The sequence below is a fragment of the Mus caroli genome, unplaced genomic scaffold, assembly GCF_978045245.1.
Source record: "Mus caroli unplaced genomic scaffold, Mus_caroli_1 scaffold_5, whole genome shotgun sequence".
Taxonomy (NCBI): Eukaryota; Metazoa; Chordata; class Mammalia; order Rodentia; family Muridae; genus Mus; species Mus caroli.
The window spans coordinates 84,724,444-84,750,212 of record NW_028227260.1 but is presented as its reverse complement, the minus strand read 5'-3'; the positions used below and the strand labels follow the sequence as shown (position 1 = coordinate 84,750,212).

Below are 25,769 nucleotides of genomic sequence, written 5' to 3'. Positions count from 1 at the left end.
CCAGGCTACAGGATAGGGAATGCCAGCCATAGCCAGGAAGAGGTAGAAAGGGATGATTAGAAAACCATGAGGCTAGGTCTGTTTGTTATGTTAAATAGGCATGCAAGCCAGCCCTTTTTACCCCCTTTTTTATTGTATATTTTCTTTATTTACATTTCAAATGTTATCCTCTTTCCCAGTTTCCCTCCCTCCTAGAAACCCACTATCCCATCCTCTTTCCCTCTGCTTCTATTAGGGTATTCCTCCACCTACCCCTGCTCCTACTCCTACCTTCCTGCTCTTGATTCCCCTACACTGGAGCATCTGTGATACCTTCATAGGACCAAGGACCTCTCCTCCCACTGATGTATGACAAGGCCATTCTCTGCTACATATGCAGTTGGAGCCATGAGTCCCTCCTTTGTTGATGGCTTAGTCCCTGGGAGTTTCAGGGGCATCTGGTTGGTTGATATTGTTGTTTGTCCTATGGGGTTGTAAACCCCTTTAACTCCTTCTGTCCCTTCTCTAACTCCTCTATCAGGGACCCCGTGCTCAGTCCAATGGTTGGCTGCCTCTGTATTTGTAAGGCTCTGGCAGGGCCTCTGAGGAGACAGCCATATCAGGTCGCTTTCTGCATGTGCTTCTTGGCATCCACAAGTGATGGCTCAGGGACAAAGAGCACTGACTGTTCCTCCACAAGTCCTGAGTTTGATTCCCAGCAACCATACACCCCTGTTTTTTATCCAAGGTTTGAATCTTAACAAAGAATACTTGGCTGTTCTTGTGGAAGACTTTGGATTCTAGTACCCACATCAATCAAACCAGAAATACCTGAAACTCAAAAAGCAGGGGATCCAATACATCAAACAAACCTTCAAGAACACCTACAAGTATTTACTCATGCATACATAGAAACAGAAATAAAAATAAAACTTTTTAGGATTAAAAATGTTTTCTGCATTTCATAAACATTTTCTCATTTGCTACATCATTTGTCTACATGTTTATATGTCTCCAATTTGAGGAAAACTCCACTTCTCTGTTCTTAAAAATTCTCCGGAGTGAGACCTATTCAAACAACTATATAATGATCAATTGTCTCTCATTTTTTATTGTACTTCTTCCTCTGTTTCAGGATTGACTATCTGCCTCCCCACTTTCTTCACCCTCCTCCCTCCAACACATTATCACAGAGCCAACTGATTCATTCACATCCTTGGGCTAAATTTGCTACCCACTGTGTCCCTGTTGTTTTGTGTATGGAAATGAAAAGATTTAATTGGATATTGTTGAAAAGACACAGAAGCTAACTCTCAATTTTCATGTGGGGTTCTTCTCATCTCCCTCTGTACAACTTTCTTTCCTTGATGAGAAAATAGCCCTCTCCATGGTAACAATAAAAAATAAAAGTAAATTCTTTTCAATTATTGATAGTAGTTGTTGCCCAGCAAAGAAGTACAAAAGTAGATGAGCTTCAACTATGAAAGTGGAATTAAGATTGCCAAGACAAAGGTGAATGTAAAGGATTTACAAGGGCAAAGCCTAAAGAAAAGGATACCAGAAATCAGCATCCTCTTATGCAAGCTGTCACACCTCAAAAATAAAGACTTTATCCTGAAATTTTTCTAGGCTTCACCACTGAAGCACTGTAGAAAAACAAAACAAAACGAAAGAAAACCCTCAACAAAGCACTATCTATCAGGTAGAAAACAGCAACAACCCTGACTGCCTCAGAAATGAGAGTTGATTCATTCTTTTCATATATTGTAATTATATGGAAGAGCAGGAAGGCTCGGGATAAAATTTAGGGTACATACAGGTTATAAAAGTACTCTGTCATTGAATTACATACTATATCTTGAATCTAGAATTTTGATTATCTTCCATTTGCATCTCAATTTAAATAAAATTTAGGGAGCAGGGGTGATAAGTATTTCCCGTCTATGGAGACTTTTAGTCAAATCATGTTTGCTACAGAAAATGAGGGTTTTACTGCTTTTTGCCTTCTGTGCTTTCTTAACTGTGACATTTCATAACCCCTAAGTCTCATAGTGTCTAATGCATTGAATGATGTGTCCTTTCCCAAATATGTCAGTTGATCTAAATTCCTGGGACAGTGCATATGATATCTTACATAATAGTAAAGGGTACTTTCCAGATGTGATTAATACGTAGACCTTAAGATGGAAAGATATTCCTAAGGAGTGAAAAGATGTCTACTCATCACAGACAGGGAGCTGACAATGGACCAAACTAAGGTCGCACCAAAGTTCAACTCGGTAAAATACTGAGTTTTATTGAGGTTACTTATAGGAATTTAGGTGAGGGGTTATTTACAGGAGCAGAAATGACAAAAAGACAGCTGCTTCACTCCAACACGAGCAACAGCTCATGAAAACTTGCTAAGTTGTTTGATTTTTCTCACAGTTTAAATATGGGGTATAGAGAAAGTGTCATCAATTTTATTTTAACCATAGCCATATATCCTCATCTTGGGATAAATTGTATGTAGACTAGCCAGAATGAAACAGATAAAAGAGAGAAATGGTCTAATGGGAAATGAAGTCAGAAAGCAATAAAGAAACCAGATGTGTGGCCTTTCTTCCCTTTCTCCTTTAATGTGTTTAACCCAGTGGATTCTGGTTCAGACACAGGGCATGAGTAAAGCACTCGTGGATTGAATGGCCTATGAACACAGAGACAGAATATTTGAGGAGTAAATTTACAACAGGAAGCAAGACAGATGGTGGAGAGGCCTTGGACCAGGCAGGTAGGGCTTATATAAGGAGTCAGAAAGACTGGAGTGCCAGTGTTTCCCTATTCATAACTGACTAGCTATCACTGAGAGACTATTCATCTACTGAAGCCTATTTTAGAACATGAGGAAAAATATGTAGTCATGTGGGGATCAGAAAGGGAAATGTGTTGTATCACAGTTTTGTGCCTCATTTTCCTCATCATCTAAGAGAAACATAAAAGTATCTTCCTCTGATGGTAGCTATAAGTGACTGTAGGTTAAGTGATGCATGTGAAAACATCTTTCTCATAGAGACAGCAAGGCAACCACTTATTTTTGTAGTCATTACAGTTACACTTTATAGGACTTTGAAATATAGAACAGTGAAGAGTCTTGGTATTTTTTTTTTTTTTTGGAGAAAATGAAAGGAAATGTTTAGTTGATATTTCAAGGAGAGTATTCTATTTAAGTGAGCTGGAATTAGAGGCACATATTACTTTTTAAAGATTATACAGATAATGGGGATGGAAACTCACCAGGACCATCCTTCCCTAGCAAACCCACAGCTTCGTTCAGTCTCTCTTCTTGAAAACAACTTAGTCAGTATTATCTCTCAAACTTCTAATATTTTTGACATCTCATTTTGCTCTGTGTGATTTGAGAATAGTATTATCAAGTCCTCTTCAGCAACACATACAGTGTGTTATTTTTATTATTCCTTGTATACATGGCATACATCTTATGAAAAATAAAAGCAGCATAGAATTAGTCTTCTGCCTCTGGCCTTCTTGGTTTTGCAATATGGTTTGAAGTATTAACCTATTGACATGTTCCCTAACCACTATTGTAGAGGAAAATTCCCTTAAATATAAAGCACATCATTAATACATAGAGGAGGCTGAAAACAAGAGAGAGAGAGAGAGAGAGAGAGAGAGAGAGAGAGAGAGAGAGAGAGATGTTGGCATATTGGAAGTTAGAGCCAGCCCCCCAGTGGGGATTTATTTATTGAGCATTTTCCCCTCTCCATTCTCAAGCTCCTAAAGTATGCAAGGCAGCAAGTAGGATCCAATTTAGCTTAGCTCCTCTCAAGAAAATAAGGGATAGGGAACAAAGAGTTGGCCCTGCAACCTTTCTGCCAGGAGGGTTGCTTATTTTTAAATTACTTAAAATTCACTTAAATTAGTGCTAATAATGAGAACCCTTCCCAATAAAGCAAAGAATTAAGCTTGACACATTCCTATAATGTGAATGGCTTGATTAGGTATGCAGGACTACTAAACATTTTAAACACTGATGATATTTGCTCTTGGCACAGGCTTCGAAGCTGCAGCCACTTTCCGCTCAAACAGGACCTGAAATGTTCATTCTTCTCAGAACCAGCTTCATTTAAGCCGTGTGTTTTCTTGGAACTATGCCACATCAAACACTTCTCTCCCTAACTGGGCTTTTTTCATGGGGTAGTACAACTGTGTGATTTACTGGCAGAGTGAGCTAATGTAGAGACATTTTATAGAATAGGAGCTAGTGGGGTCAAGGGACTAGAAATGAGTATCAGAGACCCTCCATGAAAGCATGCCACTTCCTTTAAAAATCTGTCACACTGCAAGTTCCAATTGAGAGTTAAAGCCATTTGTGTTCATATAGGGAAATATCTTCTATCGTAATTTTATATTTCCTAATAACAGTCTGTTCTTTGTTTACTGAAGAGAGCTTTTATATCATGAAGTGTTTTTGAGAGAGAGGTAGGGGTAGAATTACTTTTTATCAGGGAGATTTTTCTCTAAGGAGAGCCAGAATAAATAGCTCATTTCTTAAACTCTTGATCAATGTCTAACACTTCCTACCCCCAGCAACACTTCCCTACAAGTGTATTAACACTCTGTAATAGCAACTCCACTCACCTATGAAGAAATGAACTTCACAACTGATTTACAGTTAAAACCGTGGCTTAGACACATAGCACCCAATCAAAGACAATTTTTTATCTTTTCCCAGTCATAATTTCTGAGAGAGAAAAAGATTAATGTTACAGTCTGAAAAAGCAGCAAAAGAAATGTACAAAGGGAATCTACTTTGAAGAGTTAGATCCAAGTATTCAACATCTGTCCCTATATAGGTATCCAAGTGATAAGCACCTACCACTCAGACATGGAGAATGATGCATATTTGTTTACACCACTCTTCATTTGGATGCTGCCCCTTTTGTGTGAGTGTACGAAATGTTTTCAAACTACTAAGATATCATCCTTTAGGGACTGCCCATGATTATTTATTAACCATATGTCACCTTTGCTTTGTAGCGCTCAGAATTTGGTGAAACCCGACAGCTGAAGCCTGAGGGTTAAATATATTGTAAATAAAATATTCCTTAGTTACTTTGAAATTTAAAATACCTGGCTAGCTATATTTAACTAATTTCTGCCTAAGGTACTTTACTGCATATAGATAAATCTACAGCTTTAATCATCCTAAGATTGGTTGACATAAATGTAATTATCCTCACTTTACAGATGAATAAACTGATCCCAATTCAACCCCTATACTTGCAGGATGAATTGAACAGCTGTGCCATTTATTTTGGTGATTCAAAACTTAATATCCACCATTTGAAGATAGGGAAGGAAGACAATATGGCTTGAACTCTTCTGATTAACTGTGCACATTACTATAATCATCACTAAAGAATCACTCATTCACCCACTTCTCTTGCTTTCTACAGGTAGTGCCACAGAATAGTAGCATCTATTGCTCTCCATCAGCTCAATCATAGCTACATTTGATAATTAGTTCCAGGTTTCTGCTTTCAGTACCTAAAGAAGTGTGTCTATATTATTTTTAAAACATAAAAGCCCTGGGGCTGTGAAGATAGCACAGTACATACAGTGTTAGCTCCATATACGACCATGAACACTCAATTTCAGATCACCAATATCCACATCACAAAACCAAATGTGGTGATATATGTTTACAATTCAATGTTAAGTATGGATAAAGACAAACCTGTTCTGGTGTGGGGCTTGGTAGTCCAGGCATTGTATCTAAAACAATGATCTCTGTATTCAATGTAGGACTCTTGTCTCAAAAAATGAGATAGAAAGCAACCAAAGTGGATCTCTCTCCTCTTTGTATTCATGTCCAGACAGGAATTCAAATGTAAGAGTGTGCACAGGCACTCAAGCATGTATGTGCATGTGCACACACACACACACACACACACACACACTCACACATACACATTCTCTCTCTCTCTCTCTCTCTCTCACACACACACACACACACACACTCACACATACACATTCTCTCTCAATCTCTCTCTCTCTCTCTCTCTCACACACACACACACACACACACACAAATGAAATACTAAATATTTGTTTTAGCTATGAGTATTAGCCTTTAATAGCTGAGCCATCTCTCCATCTAAAGCCAAATTCATTTAACATAATATTTTATTTGATTAACACCTAATATTTGAATAGTTTAGTTAAACTCTTCCTATATTGCTTTCAAAAATGTGATGGCTGAGCACTCATTTCCTATTAAATAGTATAGATGTAATTCAACAATAAATATGAAAAGACATTGGAAAGTTAGCTTCGCAAAATGAGACATCAAAATATTGCATTGATAATTCCTACTAATGCTGATGATAATCTTTGAAATTTTATTTCTGGAGAAATTTCTATTTCTTCTCATGTTCCAGTAGTCAGTTTATTATTTAAAGCATAAACTTAAGAAATGAATATTCTTTTTACACTAAAACTACCATCTCTAGCCACACTCACTTTAAAATATTATTACAAATGAAGTCAGCTAAATTCTTTAATATTTCTCTTGAAGAGTGAAGCTGAATTTATTTTTTCCTTGTGTAGTAGAGTTATATTTTTTATAAGCAAAACCACACATGAAGTTATTTACATTGTGTGATTTGTTTTTAGGACAAGAAACTTAATCAAAAGGACTAGATAAAGCTTTTGTGCTTCCTACTACTTACTTTCCTAGTTCCCTCATCAAACAGATGTTAGATGCTGTGGTACAAGGGTAAACTTTCAGAAATGTCACTTCTATTATAACAATCTTCTGCTCCAATAATTCCCCGCTGCCTTTGTTGTTATTGGGTTGTTGTTGTTGTTTTGTTCTTTATTGCCCACAACAATCTCTTTCTGATCGGTGCCCAACTTTATCTAAGTTACAGTTCTGCCAACTACCAAACTAGTCTTCCCACTGTTCGCCAGTAACTCTTCAGTATTCTTAGCCTAATACTTTATGCTCAGTTCACTTTTTGTACTGTACTTTCTTCTCTCATATCACAGAGTCATTAATAATCTTATTTATCCTCCAACTTCAGAATTTGGCTTATCCTATGACACTTGCCCTGGACATAATCACATCAAAATTTCATTCTTCATCGTCCCTTTAGGATAGAGTCTGTGCTCTGTAGACAGTTTCTTTGATCATTTGCCTAATATATTCTGTTAGTGCATAACTATGTATGTAAGCACACCACTGTGGATCTTCAGGTCATCTCCCCAGTTGAACTGCAAGTTCAGTAACTTCACTGAGAATTCTGTTTTATGTCATCTATCATGAGTCACAAAGCACGGTTCTCACTCCTATATATTACTCATGCAATTCTATCAACAATTGTTTCTGTCCATAAGATTCATCAGGACAGAATTACTATCAGTTTTTAGCCTTGGTTATTTGGGGTTTCCGTGGGTTTTATTCAGCATTCTTAATTTGCAAAACCAAGGATAGTCTGTGCCAGAGAGCATATAAGTAATGCTGTCAGATATTACATTTTGATGAGCATAATTTGGGATTTATCTTTTATTTTATAAATGTAGCATGAGTATTACTCATTTTGCTTTATAGGATGCTCTGAATAGATAAAATAAGTTATCTTGATGATTTGAAGTTAGAAAGATTCCAAAATGGTGCTATTCAAGATGAAATGGACATTAATACTAAAAAATAAAAGAGCAAGTTAATCCCAAAATATATATGTTTGGAAGTTGGTTAGTCTTTTTTCTTTATTCTAAGCTATCTGTAAGGAGAAAATATTATACCAATTATTATTACTGGCTCATACACTGAAAGCTGACAAATGTGATATACACGACAACACTGTCTTTTAAAAGTCCCAGTTATCCTTTGTTAACATGCCAAATTTACGGAACAATGGGATTTCAAGAAATCTGAACAATGTAGAATAACTAATAGGTCTAATATTGAATAGCTAAAAATATCAGCTTTCTTTGTATCAGTTTAGAAATGTATTTGCAAATCATTACCAAGAAATTGTAGCCTAAAATTCTTTCTTCTTGACTTTGGAATTATACTTTGTGATCCCCCACTTAGAACTCATTACTTCCTGGCTCTTATAACTGAAGCTTTTACTTTTCTGCATGTGAAGGGATTTATGAATTGACAAGTAAATCAGCCCTTTGAATTTCCTGTTACACAATAGCTTGAAATGGACTGTCTTAATTTTTTTTGAAAGGGAAAAGAATTTTCTTTCAAAACGGCATGCTAATACTTGATTAATTTGCCATTACATTATTCAGGGGAGGGATTAAATTTGATAAGCTAACAATTTTTATGACTATAAAAATCCCAAAATAAACAAAATCATTGTTATAAAGGAACAGGGGAATATATTCCACAGACTATCCTGCTACCAATTTAAAATTTTTAACAGCTTATGGTAGTGTCTTAAATAACTGTTATATCTTTCTTTTAATGCTATCCAAATATCATTTTTTACACCAAAGTACTAAAAGTTTGCTCTATAATTTCATTAGTTCATCCAAAATTTATTTTTCCTTAACTGTTTATGTGATATAATCCATTCAAACTAATTTCCAAGGCCAGCCATAGAATAATTATTATGTTCCAATTACAGAATAACTCAAAACAAACTAAAACCTGCTTTTCTATATGTTTACATGTCATTCCTTTCAAAGAATCTTAGACTAATTGAAGCTCATTTGAAACTATTTCATTCCCGTGACTTGTGCATGCTTTCTCCTCCTTACAATGCCCTTCTTGTGCCTTATGCTAATCTCTGAGGTTTAGGTGCAGGGCAGTCCTTATATGAACTCTTCTTTCATATAGCTCAAATGTTGCTTCCTTACCTTATTCATTTTAAGTGTTGTTAATGTCATTACCATTCACTTTGGTTATCTTTCATGGCCTTTGCTTGTTATATTCCAGCCTCCAATTCCCTCCCTTCCCTGAGCACTTCACTTGACCAGTAATGGACTCATCCATTGCCAATGTCCTCTTGATTTGTTCCAGCAAATCAGTACAAGGGAAGAGAATCAGTCCATTGATAGTTGGTGCCCTTGGGTGATTTCCACAGCTCCCATTACCAAATCATCTCTTTGCGGCTTTTTTTTTTTTTCAGTTTCTGTTTACTGTTTCCAGACTTTTTCAAGGTCTAGGAAGGAAAGTTTCCTCATGCCAGTTTGAATGGAATTATATTTACTGCAAGAACAAAGAAAAAACATGATTAATTCAATATATAATATTTTCCTGAAGGCAAATCTCCCCTCCCTAAGCATACATTTTTTTTACATTTTTTATTAGATATTTTCTTCATTTACATTTCAAATGCTATCCCAAAGGTCCCCTATAGGCTCCCCCTGCCTTGCTCCCCAACCCACCCACTCCCGCTTACTGGCCCTGGCATTCCCCTGTACTGGGGCATATAAAGTCCAATGGGCCTCTCTTTCCAGTGATGGCCTACTAGGCCATCTTTTGATACATATGCAGCTAGAGTCAAGAGCTCTGGGGTACTGGTTAGTTCATATTGTTGTTCCACCTATAGGGTTGCAGATCCCTTTAGCTCCTTTGCTACTTTCTCTAGCTCCTCCATTGAGGGCCCTGTGATCCATCCAATAGCTGACTGTGAGCATCCACTTCTATGTTTGCTAGGCCCCAGCATAGCCTCACAAGAGACAGCTATATCAGGGTCCTGTCAGCAAAATCTTGCTGGCATCTGCAATAGTCTCTGGATTTGGTGGTTGTTTATGGGATGGATCCCTGGGTGAGGCAGTCTCTGGATGTTCTATAGACAGTTTCTTTGATCAGTTGCCTAATATATTCTGTTAGTGCATAACTATGTGTGTGTAACACACCTCTGTGGATCTTCAGGTCATCTTCAGTCTCAGCTCTGAACTTTGTCTCTATAACTCCTTCCATGGGTATTTTGTTCCCCATTCTAAGAAGGAACGAAGTATCCACACTTTGGTCTTCCTTCTTCTTGAGTTTCATGTGTTTTGCAAGTTGTATCTTGGGTATTATAAGTTTTTGGACTAATATCCACATATCAGTGAGTACATATCATGTGTGTGTTTTTTAGTGATAGGGTTACCTCACTCAGGATGATATCCTACACATCCATCCATTTGCTTAAGAATTTCATAAATTCATTGTTTTTAATAGCTGAGTAGTACTCCATTGTGTAAATGTTATAATTGATCTCAAAAATTGAAATATGTCTCCAAGGAACTAAAAATATACATTTACATGACACATTTCAATGATTGCTTAAATAATTAAGAATTAAATGAAATAAAATTAGTAGTTAAATAATTAACAATTATCACATTCTTTAAAAAACAATAAAAAGAAAAGAAAAGAAAAGAAAAGAAAAGAAAAGAAAAGAAAAGAAAAGAAAAGAAAAGAAAAGAAAACAAACAAAAAAACCCATAACTTTTGCTGGGCCATGGTGACACATGTCTTTAATCCCAGCAGTTGGGAGGCAGAGGCAGGTGGATTTCTGAATTAGAGGCCAGTCTGGTCTACAGAGTGAGTTCCAGGACAGCTAGAGCTATACAGAGAAACCCTGTCTCAAAAAACTAAGCCAAAACAAACAAAAAAAATCATAACTTTTTTTTTTTTTACCAAACTAAGAGTTTTATGATCAAGGTAAAATATGTAATTTGTGGGACACCGATATAAAAGGGAAGATCCTCTGTTTAAATATATATGTTTAAAATTTTGTAAGTCAAGAATGAAGGTAGGGACGCTTTCCATGCGTTCCAAGCTCATGAAGGCTGACCCTGTTTGAGGCTTCAGTCTGCTGAGGGAAATTATTGTTCAAAGAGGTTGTAATCTTTCTGTCTAAACTTGTTTGGAAGCATACTCATTATCTTTTATTACTTTGTCCAACCAGTCTAATGGTTGTTGCATACAAAGGATGCTTTGTTCATCCTTTGATATATGAGAGATTTTAAGCTGCATGAGCAGAATGGGAGCCTGTGTTTACTTCAATTACATTTTGAAACTATTAATGGATACAAACATAAAAAATAAAAAAAAACAATGGTTTATGAAAAGACACAATTGAAAATACTAATTCAACTGGATCTTAAATGATCAACCCATAAAAAAAGTGTACAAGAGCTGTGTTTACTAGTGCCCAGTAATTGATAAATACATTAAAATATCATGGAATCACAATATTCCATGTATTTAAAAGTGTGTTAATGAGAAGCTTAACATCTAAAGATACAGCCATGGATATACTATAATCCAAATGCACATGTGTCATATTAAAACAAAAAGAAAACATATAAGGAAACATATATTTGTGTAAGGAAATTGGAAAGTATCCTGGGAATGTTGCAGAGCGTTTGGAAACTAAATGTGAATCTGACATCATATAAGGGAAATGGAAGTTTGTGTGAAAATATGCCACCTTTGCAAAATGGTTTGGGAGTCCTTAAGCTAGAGTCAAGAGTTTCCCAAGAAAAGTTCCTACTATGCCCGCGTCATGAAAAAACTGGTGAAGAACATTCTGTAGAAAGCAAAAGTCCTCAGTCACTTCCTAGAAGTAAAAGGCCTGTGTTTTTTCATTATTATCTCAGTGGCTACTAGTAACAGCAATTATATAATTTTGTGAAATGTGGATAGAGAAGACATAAGTGCCAATGAAGCAACTCCTTAAGAAGGTGTCCCTTGATCCATAAATTTGTTTGGATACCTTTACCATGTGTCACATTTTCCTCTATTATAATACTCATGTTTATCTTGATTTCTTATTTACAGTGTGATCCCATTATCGCCATATTTTTAAGAGTAAGGGAGTCTTTCTTCACTGATATATCCTCTATTCCTTCTTCAGTTATGAAACACCATATGCCTTCTTAAGTTCCATATGAGAAGTATTAAATAATATTTGCTGAAAGTTCAATTATGAGACATTATATAAAGTAGTTAGCATCTAATTTTCAAACATGATTATCATAGGGTTTTTTATTGGATATTTTATTTATTTACATTTCGAAAGTCATCACCTTTTCCTGTTTCCCCTCTGGAAACCCGCTGACCCCTCTCCCAGTTTCTAAGAGAGTGTTCCACCCCCCCACCCACCCACTTCAGCCTCCTTGCCCTAGCATTCCCCTACATCTAGCCTACACAGGACCAAGGGCCTTTCCTCTCACTCATGCCCAACAAGGCCATCCTCTGCTACATATGTGGTCGGAATCATGGGTCACTCCATGTTCACTCTTTGGTTGGTGATTTAGTCCCTGGAAGGTGGGAGGGGAGAGGTCTAGTTGGTTGATATTTTTGTTCCTCCTATGGGGTTACAAACCCTTTCAGCTCCTTCAGCCCTTTCTCTAGCTCCTCACTGTGGTCCCTGTGCTCATTCTGATGGTTGGCTGTGAACATCCACCTCTGTATTCGTCAGGCTCTGGCAGAGCCTCTCAGGAGACAGCTATATCAGGCTCCTGTCAGCAAGCACTTCTTGGTATCCACAATAGTGTCTGGGTTTGGTGATTGTATATGGGATGGATCCCCAGGTAGGGCAGTCTCTGGATGGCCTTTCCTTCAGTCTCTGCTCTACACGTTGTCTCCTTATTTCCTCCAGTGAGTATTTTGTTCCCCTTTCTAAGAAGGACAGAAGCATACACATTTTGGTCCTCCTCCTTGAGCTGTGAATTATATCATGGGTATTCTGAGCTTTTGGGCTAATATCCACTTATAGTGAGTGCATACCATGTGTGTTCTGGTTGTACCAGCTTGCAATCCCACCACTTATGGAGGAGAATTCCTCTTTCTCACATCCTCGCCAGAATCTCTGTCACATGAGTTTTTGATCTTAGCCATTCTGACTGGTGTGAGGTGGAATCTCAGGGTTGTTTTGATTTGCATTTACCTGGTGATAAAGGATGTTAAACGTTTCTTTAGGTGATTCTCTGAAATTTGATATTCCTCAGTTGAGAATTCTTTGTTTAGCTCTGTATCTCATTTTTAATAGGGTTATTTGGTTCTCTGGAGTCTAACTTCTTGAGTTCTTTGTATATATTGAATATTAGTCCTTTATCAGATATAGGATTAGTAATGATATTTTCCTAATCTGTTGGTTGCTTTTCTATTGACAATGTCCTTTGCCTTACAGAAGCTTTGCAATTTTATGAGGTCCCATTTGTCAATTTTTAGCCATTGGTGTTCTGTTTAGGAAAATTTCCCCTGTGCCCATGTATTCAAAGCTCTTCCCCCTTTCTTTTCTTTTAGTTTCAGTGTATCTGGTTTTATGTGGAGGTCCTTGATCCACTTGGACTTGAGCTTTGTACAGGGTGATAAGAATGGATCGATTTTCATTCTTCTACATCCTGACTGCCAGTAGAACCAGCAAAAGGACACTTCACACTCAAAGGAAAATTCTACCAAGATGAACTCTCAATTCTGAACATCTGTACTCCAAATGCAAGGGCACCCACATACATAACATAAACTTTACTAATGCTCAAAGCACACATTGCACTTCACATGATAATATTGGGAGACTTTAACATCCCATTCTCATCAATGGACGGATCATGGAAACAGAAACTAAATGCAGACATAGTGAAACTAATAGAATATATGAACCAAAAGGACGTATCTGATATCTATTGAACATTTCATTCTAAAACAAAAGAATATACCTTCTTAGTAGTTACAGTTTTAGTGCTGTGAACAGATAACATAACCAAGTCAACTCTTATAAGGTCAGCATTTCATTGGGGCTGACTTATATGTTCAGAGGTTCAGTCTTTTATTATGATAGGAAGAATGGCAGCATCTAGGCTTGATGCAGGAACAATTGAAAGTTCTTCATCTTCATCTGAAGACCGCTAAGAGAAGACTGACTCCTATGTGGTTAGGAGGAGAGTCTCATTGCCCACTCTGGCAGTAATACACTTCTTCCAACAAGGTCACACCTACTATAACAAGGCCACACCTTCTAATAGCGCCACTTTCTGGGCCAAGTATATTCAAACCACTTCAAACATCAATGTCAAAGAAAGCATATACATAATTTAGATAAAGGAAGACAAAGAAAACATGAAACCTAAATCCTGTTCATGAGCTTAGCCCAGGAAACAAAAAAGGATAGCTCTGAAGGCCATTGGTGGAGTTACTACCATATTCAGAATAAGAAAGGTGGGTAAGATTATCCTACTAAAGTTATATACAATGTCACAGCTTAGAAAATGAGCTAATATCATATAGAGGAAAGGATTTGCTTTTTAGAAATAATCCTGAACTCCACCAGAATCTATCTTACTTGGAAAGCCTAGCTCAAGCTCTGGGGTATTAGCAGAAATGAGAAAAGAAAAAAATAGAAAAGAAAAGAGAAGGGAAGGGAAGGAAAGGGAAAGGGAAAGGGGAAGGGGAAGGGGAAGGGGAAGGGGAAGGGGAAGGGGAAGGAAAGGAAAGGGAAGAAGAAGGGAAGGGAAGGGAAGGGAAGGGAAGGGAAGGGAAGGGAAGGGAAGGGAAGGGAAGGGAAGGGAAGGGAAGGGAAGGGAAGGGAAGGGAAGGGAAGGGAAGGGAAGGGAAGGGAAGGGAAGGGAAGGGAAGGGAAGGGAAGGGAAGGGAAGGGAAGGGAAGGGAAGGGAAGGGAAGGGAAGGGAAGGGAAGGGAAGGGAAGGGAAGGGAAGGGAAGGGAAGGGAAGGGAAGGGAAAGGGAAGGGAAAGGGAAGGGAAAGGGAAGGGAAAGGGAAGGGAAAGGGAAGGGAAAGGGAAGGGAAAGGGAAGGGAAAGGGAAGGGAAAGGGAAGGGAAAGGGAAGGGAAAGGGAAGGGAAAGGGAAGGGAAAGGGAAGGGAAAGGGAAGGGAAAGGGAAGGGAAAGGGAAGGGAAAGGGAAGGGAAAGGGAAGGGAAAGGGAAGGGAAAGGGAAGGGAAAGGGAAGGGAAAGGGAAGGGAAAGGGAAGGGAAAGGGAAGGGAAAGGGAAGGGAAAGGGAAGGGAAAGGGAAGGGAAAGGGAAGGGAAAGGGAAGGGAAAGGGAAGGGAAAGGGAAGGGAAAGGGAAGGGAAAGGGAAGGGAAAGGGAAGGGAAAGGGAAGGGAAAGGGAAGGGAAAGGGAAGGGAAAGGGAAGGGAAAGGGAAGGGAAAGGGAAGGGAAAGGGAAGGGAAAGGGAAGGGAAAGGGAAGGGAAAGGGAAGGGAAAGGGAAGGGAAAGGGAAGGGAAAGGGAAGGGAAAGGGAAGGGAAAGGGAAGGGAAAGGGAAGGGAAAGGGAAGGGAAAGGGAAGGGAAAGGGAAGGGAAAGGGAAGGGAAAGGGAAGGGAAAGGGAAGGGAAAGGGAAGGGAAAGGGAAGGGAAAGGGAAGGGAAAGGGAAGGGAAAGGGAAGGGAAAGGGAAGGGAAAGGGAAGGGAAAGGGAAGGGAAAGGGAAGGGAAAGGGAAGGGAAAGGGAAGGGAAAGGGAAGGGAAAGGGAAGGGAAAGGGAAGGGAAAGGGAAGGGAAAGGGAAGGGAAAGGGAAGGGAAAGGGAAGGGAAAGGGAAGGGAAAGGGAAGGGAAAGGGAAGGGAAAGGGAAGGGAAAGGGAAGGGAAAGGGAAGGGAAAGGGAAGGGAAAGGGAAGGGAAAGGGAAGGGAAAGGGAAGGGAAAGGGAAGGGAAAGGGAAGGGAAAGGGAAGGGAAAGGGAAGGGAAAGGGAAGGGAAAGGGAAGGGAAAGGGAAGGGGAAGGGAAGGGGAAGGGAAGGGGAAGGGAAGGGGAAGGGAAGGGGAAGGGAAGGGGAAGGGAAGGGGAAGGGAAGGGGAAGGGAAGGGGAAGGGAAGGGGAAGGGAAGGGGAAGGGAAGGGGAAGGGAAGGGGAAGGGAAGGGGAAGGGAAGGGGAAGGGAAGGGAAGGGAAGGGAAGGGAAGGGAAGGGAAGGGAAGGGAAGGGAAGGGAAGGGAAGGGGAAGAAGGAAGGGAAGGGAAGGGAAGGGGAGGGGAGGGGAGGGGAAGGGAGGGGAGGGGAGGGGAAGGGAAGGGAAGAAGAAGGAAAGGAAAGGAAAGGAAAGAAAAGAGAAGAAAAGAAAAGAGAACACCAACCAAACAATAGCAAAACAGAAACAAACATACAAACAAGAAACAAACAAATGATGGAACTATATAGTTTAGAGAGATAGGCACAAAAAGCATATGTTCTCTGAAAATTGGAAAAAGAAAAACCAGGAAGTTCAGTGTTAAAGTCAGGCTTGCAGTGTAGCTCTGACTGTGATGGTACTCACTATGGGTCCCATGGTTGCCTGAAACTCAGGCCAGTCCTCTTAGTCAATATCCCAAATGCAAGACTTACAGACATATATTACCATATTCTGCTTAAGAGACATATTTTGAACTTTTATCACATTGTCCAGAAAAATAAGTGTGCTATTTTTTGAACAGATTTAACAGACACACAAGCACACATACACACACTGACTAATGTAGCAATGTTTTCTATAAATCTGGATGAAAAGGGGAGTTCTTTGAGATTTCTTGTGTTCCTGAAAGTTTGAAATCACACGAAAATGGTCATTAATAAAGAATGTCTTTGATGAATAACAAACAAAAGGATGACTAAGTTCATGGTTAGGAAGTACTTATGAAGAAGTTATCAGTAGACATACTGGTCATTTAGAGAATGAGTAGGAAAGTTATACCACATAGAAAATGTGTTTAAATGTGTGATAAATGAAGAATTGGAGGGCAATAAAGGCAAAGTGGCATTCGGCCAGTCTATTTGGAGAATCAGCTATCTACATGGAAGGAGACAAGGCAAAGTAAAGTTTTCAATGACAGATGATTAGTACAAAGAATGGTAAAGCCTTTTTCAGCTATAAAATAATCTATAGTAACTGTCCCACCCAAGCTTATCCCTTTCTATATATGACAAGATACCATAAACTAGACTACCTCTGCAGTGTTTGTGGGTATTTTTAAAGGTACATAAAAATTTTATCAGTATATTTAAGCTTAATCCACGTTTGTTTCTTTAAAATGGCAACAATTGAAAATTGCCATAAACCTTTGTTGTAATTGAAATTATATGAAGAAAAATTAAGTTATATGAAGAACGCTTAATAGAAAAAAATATTGGTTAAGGTCTTTCCTTTGATAGAGAAGAAATGAATATTCAGTTCACTCTAGATTTTTCTATGCTAGTTTCATTTTGGTATAATTTCTTTTAGAGGGAGCGTGATAATAGAATTTTTCTGAGAACCTGAAATGACCCAGTTTATAAAATATATGGTTTCACTGTTTAACTTCCTTTTTTATAGGATTACTATTTATAACCATTTCCCTCAACCCTGGGGGGATTTAGTAGGATTAAAGAGTTCTGATTCACTTTGTATTTGAAGTGTTTTTTTCTCCTCCACCTTTGCTCAGCTAGTGGAATCCATGATGAATTCTCATCTCCAAGGGGTAAGCTGTTTGTAGTAAAGCCTGATAGCTGCCTTAGGTCTCTTTAGAAGTAGCATCGATTCCTTCCTTTTCCTATGTTTTGTTTATTGCAGAATGATAGAATCCATGTAGATACAATAAATTATCATGCTTAACTACTGTTAAGCATGTAATGGCTTTAGTTTTGTTCATGTGAATTATTTATGTAGTAAAAATCTTGGCACATAGCAGAGAAATAACCATGAGCTTTTAGTATTCTACTCCATTACCATTAACATGAGTAAAGCTCCAATGAGAAAGGTGAATGATAAAGGCCCCCTGAAGTTCATCTGAGAATGGAGATTAGAGTCACAGTGTATTTGAGAGGGTAGCATCTGGTAAGGACAGCATTTTGGGGCACAGAATGGAATTTGAAAGGTAGATATGTAGGAGGTAGGTACCTTGAATAATGATTTAATCTAAAGTACTTTCTGACATTTGGATAGCTCTATAGTAGACAAATAAAACTCCTTGCATTTGACAAGTTGTGGAATGCATTTACATTTTTGAGTCAAAGAAATTATAAGAACCAATTAAATAAAATATACATAAAAGGAAAAATAAATGAAAACTAATCTTTTTCACATTATATTATACTGTTCTGTTTCTTAGAAAATGTCCTTCAGTTATTTTATAATATATTAATGGAAAATACTTGTCATTTCCTTTTTCTATAAAGAAAATCAAAGAAAATTCTTATTCTACCATACAGAAAATCTACTTTAAAGGGAGAATAGTAATGTCTGCTAAGTTCCACAGTAAAATACATTATTGTACAGACTTTTTAAAATGGAAGTTTGTATGTCTTGACCAATGAATGTAATAAAGCTTTGCGATTTTCCTTAGAAATGCCAGGCTATATTGCAGATGTGAAGGTCTTTCCATTTTTACGCGGATTTTAAAAAGGATGTCATTAATAATTTTTGTGGGTGCTTACAAAGCATGTGTCTGTCAGCAGAATTAGAGAACTGCCCAACTAGAGAACAGGTTTCACAATAGCCTGAGATGAATTCTGCTCATCAGAGGAGAAAATGGCTTGTTTTAAACCTAAATTGACATGCTTGCTAATTTCAGCAGTAGAAGCTGTTTCTTGTGGTCAGGATTAATTTAGAGTCTGGGAAAGTTCAAGTGAAAGTTGATGGAGTTACTTTTATAACACACTTCTCAAGGGAATTTGAAGATCTCGAAAGTAAACAGAAGTAGAGCAAACATCAAGTAATATACCTGCAAGTAAAAAGCAAATACTGATATTAACATTTGAGAGTGAACTAATATGAAATCAAAGGAAAACAATCTAGTAGTTACTTCTTATCCAAAACTTTTCAAGTATTAAAAGTATCTTTCACTATTTATGCAACCATAACAAATACATTGTTCACTGCTTCATCCAGAGCCCTTCGAATATGTAGAGTTTGAAAACACATGTACTAATATGAATGAATAATATGGATACATTTCTCTTTTGAATACATGTATTTGTTTCTTTATCAAGTTTGAGTTGAGTATTTGACTTTCTCTGTAGTTTCAGGGTAACATTTTTAAAGTATATAACCTATTAACTATAATCCTGCAGTTAAGAAGAGGTCAGCTCTCTGTGTCACAGATTACCAACTTTAGCATTCTAACACTGGAATGTATCTCGTTTTATAAAATCTGTCTGCAACTATAGTTCCTATTTTAAAATTTGTCTAGCACTGTCCAAGTTACTTATTCTACTTACTTCAATAGCTGTCTTTGGCAATTTGTTCCATATTTCAAACACACTTTTATATAAAGAAACCATAAAAGTTAGAAACCTGAAAATTGGATTTTTCTTCTGAGCAATCACAACTTACAAATGTGGAAGATTTGTTAAAAGCTAGCCCCTCTGATTTTTCAATGCACGCAGAGAGAAATGCTCTAAATAAATGTACAATGTTTGATCAAGTTTTTCATACTATTTTAATATTATCAGAAGTCACTGAGATTAAATCTGAAGCCTGATCCCCTTACCTATTCACAAAGGAAATACGAAAGAATGATCCAGCTTTGCCCTTTCCAAAACCAAAATCCTTAGAAAATAATTTTGAGTCAAAGGGCATAAGAGATAAGCAAGGTCCAGATCTATTACTCGCTACCAAATTTCATCTTTCATTTTTTTCGCATTGCACTTGAAGTCTGACAATTTCTAGTTCTGTTATTAAGAGAACAAAAATAAGAGATATACTGCAGCCAGGGAAGCAGGTAGTCTAACTGAAGATCTTCACTTCTTCCTGTTCCAAATCTAATCCCCCAGTGTCATCACTAACTCTGTAGCAGACTATCTGCAGTAGCTTCTCTTCTCCCCATCCCCAGCTCTCCAGTGGATCACACAATCTTTCCCTACGAATACCCTTCCCTTCACTCATTGTTTTATCCATGCACTTTCTGGGAGCTCATAGGCTGCTCCGAGGAAGGAAACAGGTAGGCTAACTAATGATCAGAAAGGAAGCAGTCGAAGTATCCTTATTTCCAGATGATATGATTGTATGAATAAGTGACTCCCAAAAGTCTACCAGAGAACTCCTACAGCTGATAAACACCTTCCACAAAGTGGCTAGATACACTCAAAGAAATCAGTAGCCCTCCTACATACAAAGGACAAATGGACTGAGACAGCATCAGGTTAGTAGCTCTGTCTCTGGGAGCTTCCTGGAGTCTGGGTAGTACATTGTACATTTATTTAGAGCATTTCTCTCTGTGTGCATTGAGAGCAGTTGAGACTGCTGGTCTTCCTATGGAAACACTGCCCCCTTCAGCTTGTTCAATCCTTCCCCTAATTCAACCTAACCAGGTGTCCCCAACTCCAGCTCAATGATTGGGTGTAAGTACCTGCTTTGGAGGCAAGGGGGAAGAGGAAAGAGATGGCAGTCTGTGGGAGGGAGACCAAGCGGGTAACAAGACTCGAATGTAAATTAAAAAAAAAAAAAAAGACATCAGGGAAACTACATCTTTCCCCATAGCCACAAATAATATAAAATATCTTTGAGTAACTCTAAACCAAGCAGAGGAAAGACTTGTATGGCAAAAATTTTATAACACCAAAGAAAGAAAATGAAGAGGATAGCAGGAGATAGAAGGATCTCTTATGTTCATAGATCAGTAACATTAATATACTAAAAATGGCCACCATACCAAAAGCAATCTAGAGATCCAATGCAATAGCCATTAGAATTCCAACAGATTTTCAAGTCGTCACAGATCTTTAAAGGATAATTTTCAGGTTCATATGGAAATGTACACGCACCACCACCACCATCAACAATAATAACCAGGTTAGGTAAAACAATCCTCAATTCAGGAAAAGCACCCTGAATATAAATACCTATGTGGTAGTGTCTTTGGTACTGGAAGGTACTATACATGCTACCAAAGAAGAAACATAAATACCAACTCAGCCACAAATCTCATCTACAATGGTATCATGTTTCCTAGATATACTAGTGTAATTGTATCAAAAATCTTGTGGGAGTAACCAACCAATATCTGTTTGGATTTAAAGCCCACTCCATGATATAAAACTCATACCTAAAGCTGCTAGGATGACCAAGAACCTTAAAGTAGATAGTCTATGGACTTAGGGTAAAAAAGTAAAAATAAAAATAAAAATCTACATATAACATCTATCAGAATGGTTTTAATTAATAGTAATTATTGTTTACCAAATTAAAATAAAATATATTAAGTTTTAGAACAAGAATGAAGTAGGTTAATAATTTTTCACACATTTGTCCTTATTATTAAGATTTGGGCCATTGAATGTAGATTCTAGGGTGGCAAATAGAGGAGACTGATTCTTGAAGATAAAAGGAAGTTCTTATATATTAAGATGAAAGTTAAATGTTTCTAATGTTGACTTTATTATTTTGTATGGTACAAAAAGACACTATGAAATAGAAACTATTATTTAATTTATATGAGCCTTTGAGAGGTGGCTCAGTGTTTAAGAGTGTTGTTGCAAAAGCATTCGACTTTCTAGTCCATCCTCTCGGATTCCATCATCCAAGGGTAAAGAGGATCACTGAGGCTTTCCGAAAATCATGATCTGTACATTCTTATAAATTCCCTGTCTCAAAGTAATAAGGTAGAGAGAAATTGAGACACCTGACACTATGATCTCAATGTGCACATACATATGTGACTGTATCTGCATACATGTATATACATGTACCACATACATCACATATAAACAAAAATATTTAAATAAAGGAAGACTCTGAGGACTAGTGTTTAAGTGTTGCTATCCAAACATTCATAATCATATGGTGAAGTAGAGAATTTGTTACAAATGAGTATTACCAGTTCTTTATTAACTCATTAGGTCTGAAATGAATCAAAGAAGCTTGGTGATTTTTATGGTCAGGCAACTTTAAGGGAATCTGCTGTCCTTGATATGTATCAACTTATCATACTATATGTGATGAATTTCAGTTACAAAGAAATTTAATAATATATCTTAAATGATGTATAGGATTTTTCTGTGTCATATATATATATATATATATACATACATACACATATATATTAATAATAATGCTGTTTGATGAGGTTACAAATGTACTAACGCTTTTAAAATATGCTGTCATAAGTCAAAATTACATTTTTAAATAAATTGATTTTGCATGAACCCAGATAGTAAGAAATGACTCCATGTTAGTTCTTAGGTACAGAAGCAAGTCTCTAAGATTTTCATGGGAAATCATCTTGTGTCAAAGAGTGAGACACATTTGGCATTCAGTAATTTTTCTATAAAATCTTGTAAACTGGAGATTCATATTGTTATCCTGGTCTACAAAGTGAGTTCCAGGACATCCAGGGCTATACAGAGAAACCCTGTCTCGAAAAACAAAAAAACAAAAAACAAAACAAAAAACAAAAAAAACCATATTTTTATTTCTAAAAGTCTTTTGCCTGGTTTAAAAAATAAAATACAATGTTGGAGAATTCCTGGTACAATAGATTTTTTTTTTCTTTCAGGCAACACTGCAAGATTTGGAACAGAGACGCCCCCAATTGGAAGAACTCATTACTGCTGCCCAGAATTTGAAAAACAAAACCAGCAATCAGGAAGCTAGAACAATCATTACTGATCGAAGTAAGTCTCTTAATGGGCCAGGAAAAATTAAGCTCAGATGCGTGAAAATCTCAGTAACAGCTCAAGGTATAGAAAATGGGAAATACTTGAATATGATAGCCATTTTACTGAAGAACATTTCCAGTATGTAAAGTCATGCAATAACTGAATTTCAATGAGTTACAAAGTTGTAATCTTCACGAAGGTAGGGTTTATGTAGTCTCATGGCAAATGTGGTGTGGAGAAATATTGGCCTCTTACCAATCATCTATTTGAGTTGGCCTTCATGGAGATACCAGTCTCCCTATACTAATCTTGGTTGTTGGGCTGAACCATCTTTAATGTCTGTCTACTATGGCTTAGGAATTTAATAGGTAGATGCAGGATGAATATTGCTCATGAGGATTTACCATGATTCAAGCCTAGTCTGTTGGTTGTGACATGTGACATGAGCCCATGACTACAAAGACAATGTGAAAACAGTATCAATATTGAGCCAAGGAAGAAGATGAACAGATTTGGAAAGAAACTAAGCAGTTTCTCCCACTAACAATTTTGAAAAAGAAAAATAAATTTAGGTTCTTTTGTTCTATGATATATTTCAGAATGTCATTTATATAACCAGCATGCCAAGAATATTGTAATGGTCAACACTGAGTTTGTTCAGTTTATGTATCTGAACTTTCCTTCTCCAGTGTGGAAGCTGATGGTGCCCTACCAGGCTTCAGTATGCCAGATGAAAAAAAGTAAATCTTAGGGAGTGACTCAGATACTGAATTTTCATTATATATGTAATTGAGTTGTCTCTTTCCTGGAAAAAAATTGGTAAAGATAGTTATGCAAATATGAGGAGACGCTTAGTCATTTTTATTTTGTTAATGAGAAATAACTTCTTTTCCCTAAGAGAAAAGTAGAATTAATACATTTTATAATATCTGTACAACATCAGATGTAGATTTTCTATTATTCCTTATAATCCTGTTTTCTCTATTGTCTTTACCTTTCTTCATGATGTAGATTACAACTGCATAACTGGAGGGCAAGTTTTATTTCTCTGCTGATTTCCAGTGATTTTAATAATTCTGTTTTTCTAAGCTTTTTCTTTTGAGAGTAAGACCTTCATAAATAATTGCAGCATTAGGGAACCAATTCTAATTTATGTATTCTGTAGAAACATATCATGCTGGTTACTAAAGCATAAGCTGGAATCTTAACATTCATAACGTTCCTAATGCTGCTACTAGGATAATTCTGACATGATATGTTTGTCTAAACAATGCCATTTGTAGTCCTGCTGTGCTCTAAGTTATCTCCCTATTTGAAATCTATGAAATAGGATGGAAATTCAATACTCCAAAAGCACATTAATGTTTAAAATATAATTGTTCTTCATATACATTTGGATTTCAAGGATAAAGTGGAAAAATATTTGTTCATAAATTTGCATTTTCCCATTAATGGCTTTGATGTTCCTTTTTATTGCCATATGTATGTATATATATCCATTCTAGGGGTTATGTTTTTTTTTAAAGAACCATTTAAGAGAAAAATATTTAATACATGTGTGATACTATGTTGAAATATTTCACTACTTGGTAAACCTCAGCTCATAACTTTGAACATTTTAATATATATATATATATATATATATATAGATAGATAGATAGATAGATAGATAGATATGTGTGTGTGTGTGTGTGTGTGTGTGTGTATTATTGTATCATGAGCAAGCCCAGTGACTAAGCATTTTCCTCACTAGTACTAATAGGCCTGAAATAATTAGGTCTACAAAATAGCTATATGATTTATTATACAAACCAATTTTCTTGATATCTATTGTTTCTAGGTAATCATATAGGTTATACTCATATTTTACTGTAAGTGCTAGAGTAAATTTTTTTCTCAGTACCTCCAGATGAGACATAGCACATGCTGCTTTCTGGTGTTCAGATTGCTTAGTTTTCTCCAATCCTTTCACTGCTGAATTTGTCTATCCTTCGTGGTCATTTTCTTCTTCAGAAGGACTGGATCAAGGGACCAAAAACACATAAAATAAGAATGATTTGAAGTTGCTTCCCTAGAGGTATCTGAATTATGCAAAACTCTTGCTCATACCCATTAATATTGCAAAGCACAATACCATAATACCTTGCATAGCAGTGCAGAGGATATGGAAATAATCTGCTTTATTTTTATTATTCAGTTTATTCACAAATAATTCTGTCCAATGTTAGTCCTCTATCATTTGTATTGTAGGGCCTTGCTTTTGTACCCTTTTCTTCTATAATTCCCACCATTCTGAAGCCATATAAAAAAAGCACATACAAGTTTTTGACAGCAAGCTGCCTGGATTGGCCATTTAGCCCTGTGACCTTGGATAAAAAGACTAATCTCTATAAATTTCTAACCTCGTTTCCTTTTCTATAAAAGAGAATTACTTATATCAGCCTTAAGGTTTTGGAGAGTTACATGAGATAGCATTTGGAATGCTTAGGGCAGAATCTTGATGAAACCTCAGTGAGTGTTAGCTAGTGCTATTTAATTAGAACCTGTTTGGATTATTTGAATACACATTTAGAGAGAATTTAATGAACTTTTAGTAGGTGTTTGTTTATCTCACCACCAAAATAGCAGCAAGTCAGAACACTTAACAGTGAAGACTGCTTGAAAACCATGAAAAAGCTTATATAGAAAAAATAAATTGGTTAGTTAGATCCCCGGGTGGGGCAGTCTTTGGATGTCCTTTCCTTCAGTCTCTGCTCCACTCTTTGTCCCTGTATTTCCTTTAGACAGTAGTAATTCTGGGATAAAATTTTGGAGATGAGTGGGTGGCTCCATCCTTCAACTGGGAGGCCATGCCTAACCTCTGGATATGGTCTCAACAGGTTGCACCTCCCCTTTGTGGGTATTTCAGCAAATGTCACCCCTGTAGGGTCCTGGGAGGCTCTTGCTTTCCTGACACTAGTACTTTCTGATTGCTATCCCCAGATTCCCATCCCCCATTGCTACATACCTCTGTTCAATTTCCTGGCCTTCTGTACATCTCCTCTATCTCCTCCCATAACTGATTTTAATGTTATTTATGCTAGAATAGATGTGGTAGTTAAGGAAATGTAAAGAATTTCATACCCAAGTAAACCAATGATTCACAACATATAAGGTAGAGAGAGAGGGGTGTGCTAACAAAAGGAGATTCCAGATTCATATAATTGTTACATGTATGTTAGTTTGACTTACATCTAATTGCTTATCATGACAATACAACTGCTCATGA

The 25,769-nt window shown here is 37.1% G+C and overlaps 1 protein-coding gene across 3 annotated transcripts in view; it reads left to right on the top strand.

Annotated features, from left to right (window-relative positions):
• Dmd (dystrophin) overlaps positions 1–25,769 on the top strand; it is a 2,436,643-nt gene that overhangs the window by 1,709,741 nt on the left and 701,133 nt on the right. For all 3 annotated transcript variants that reach the window (XM_085838134.1, XM_085838135.1, XM_029473188.1), the window contains exon 52: positions 22,399–22,516. In XM_085838134.1, coding sequence (XP_085694260.1) covers positions 22,399–22,516 — 118 coding nt within the window. The remainder of the gene's footprint in view (positions 1–22,398; positions 22,517–25,769) is intronic.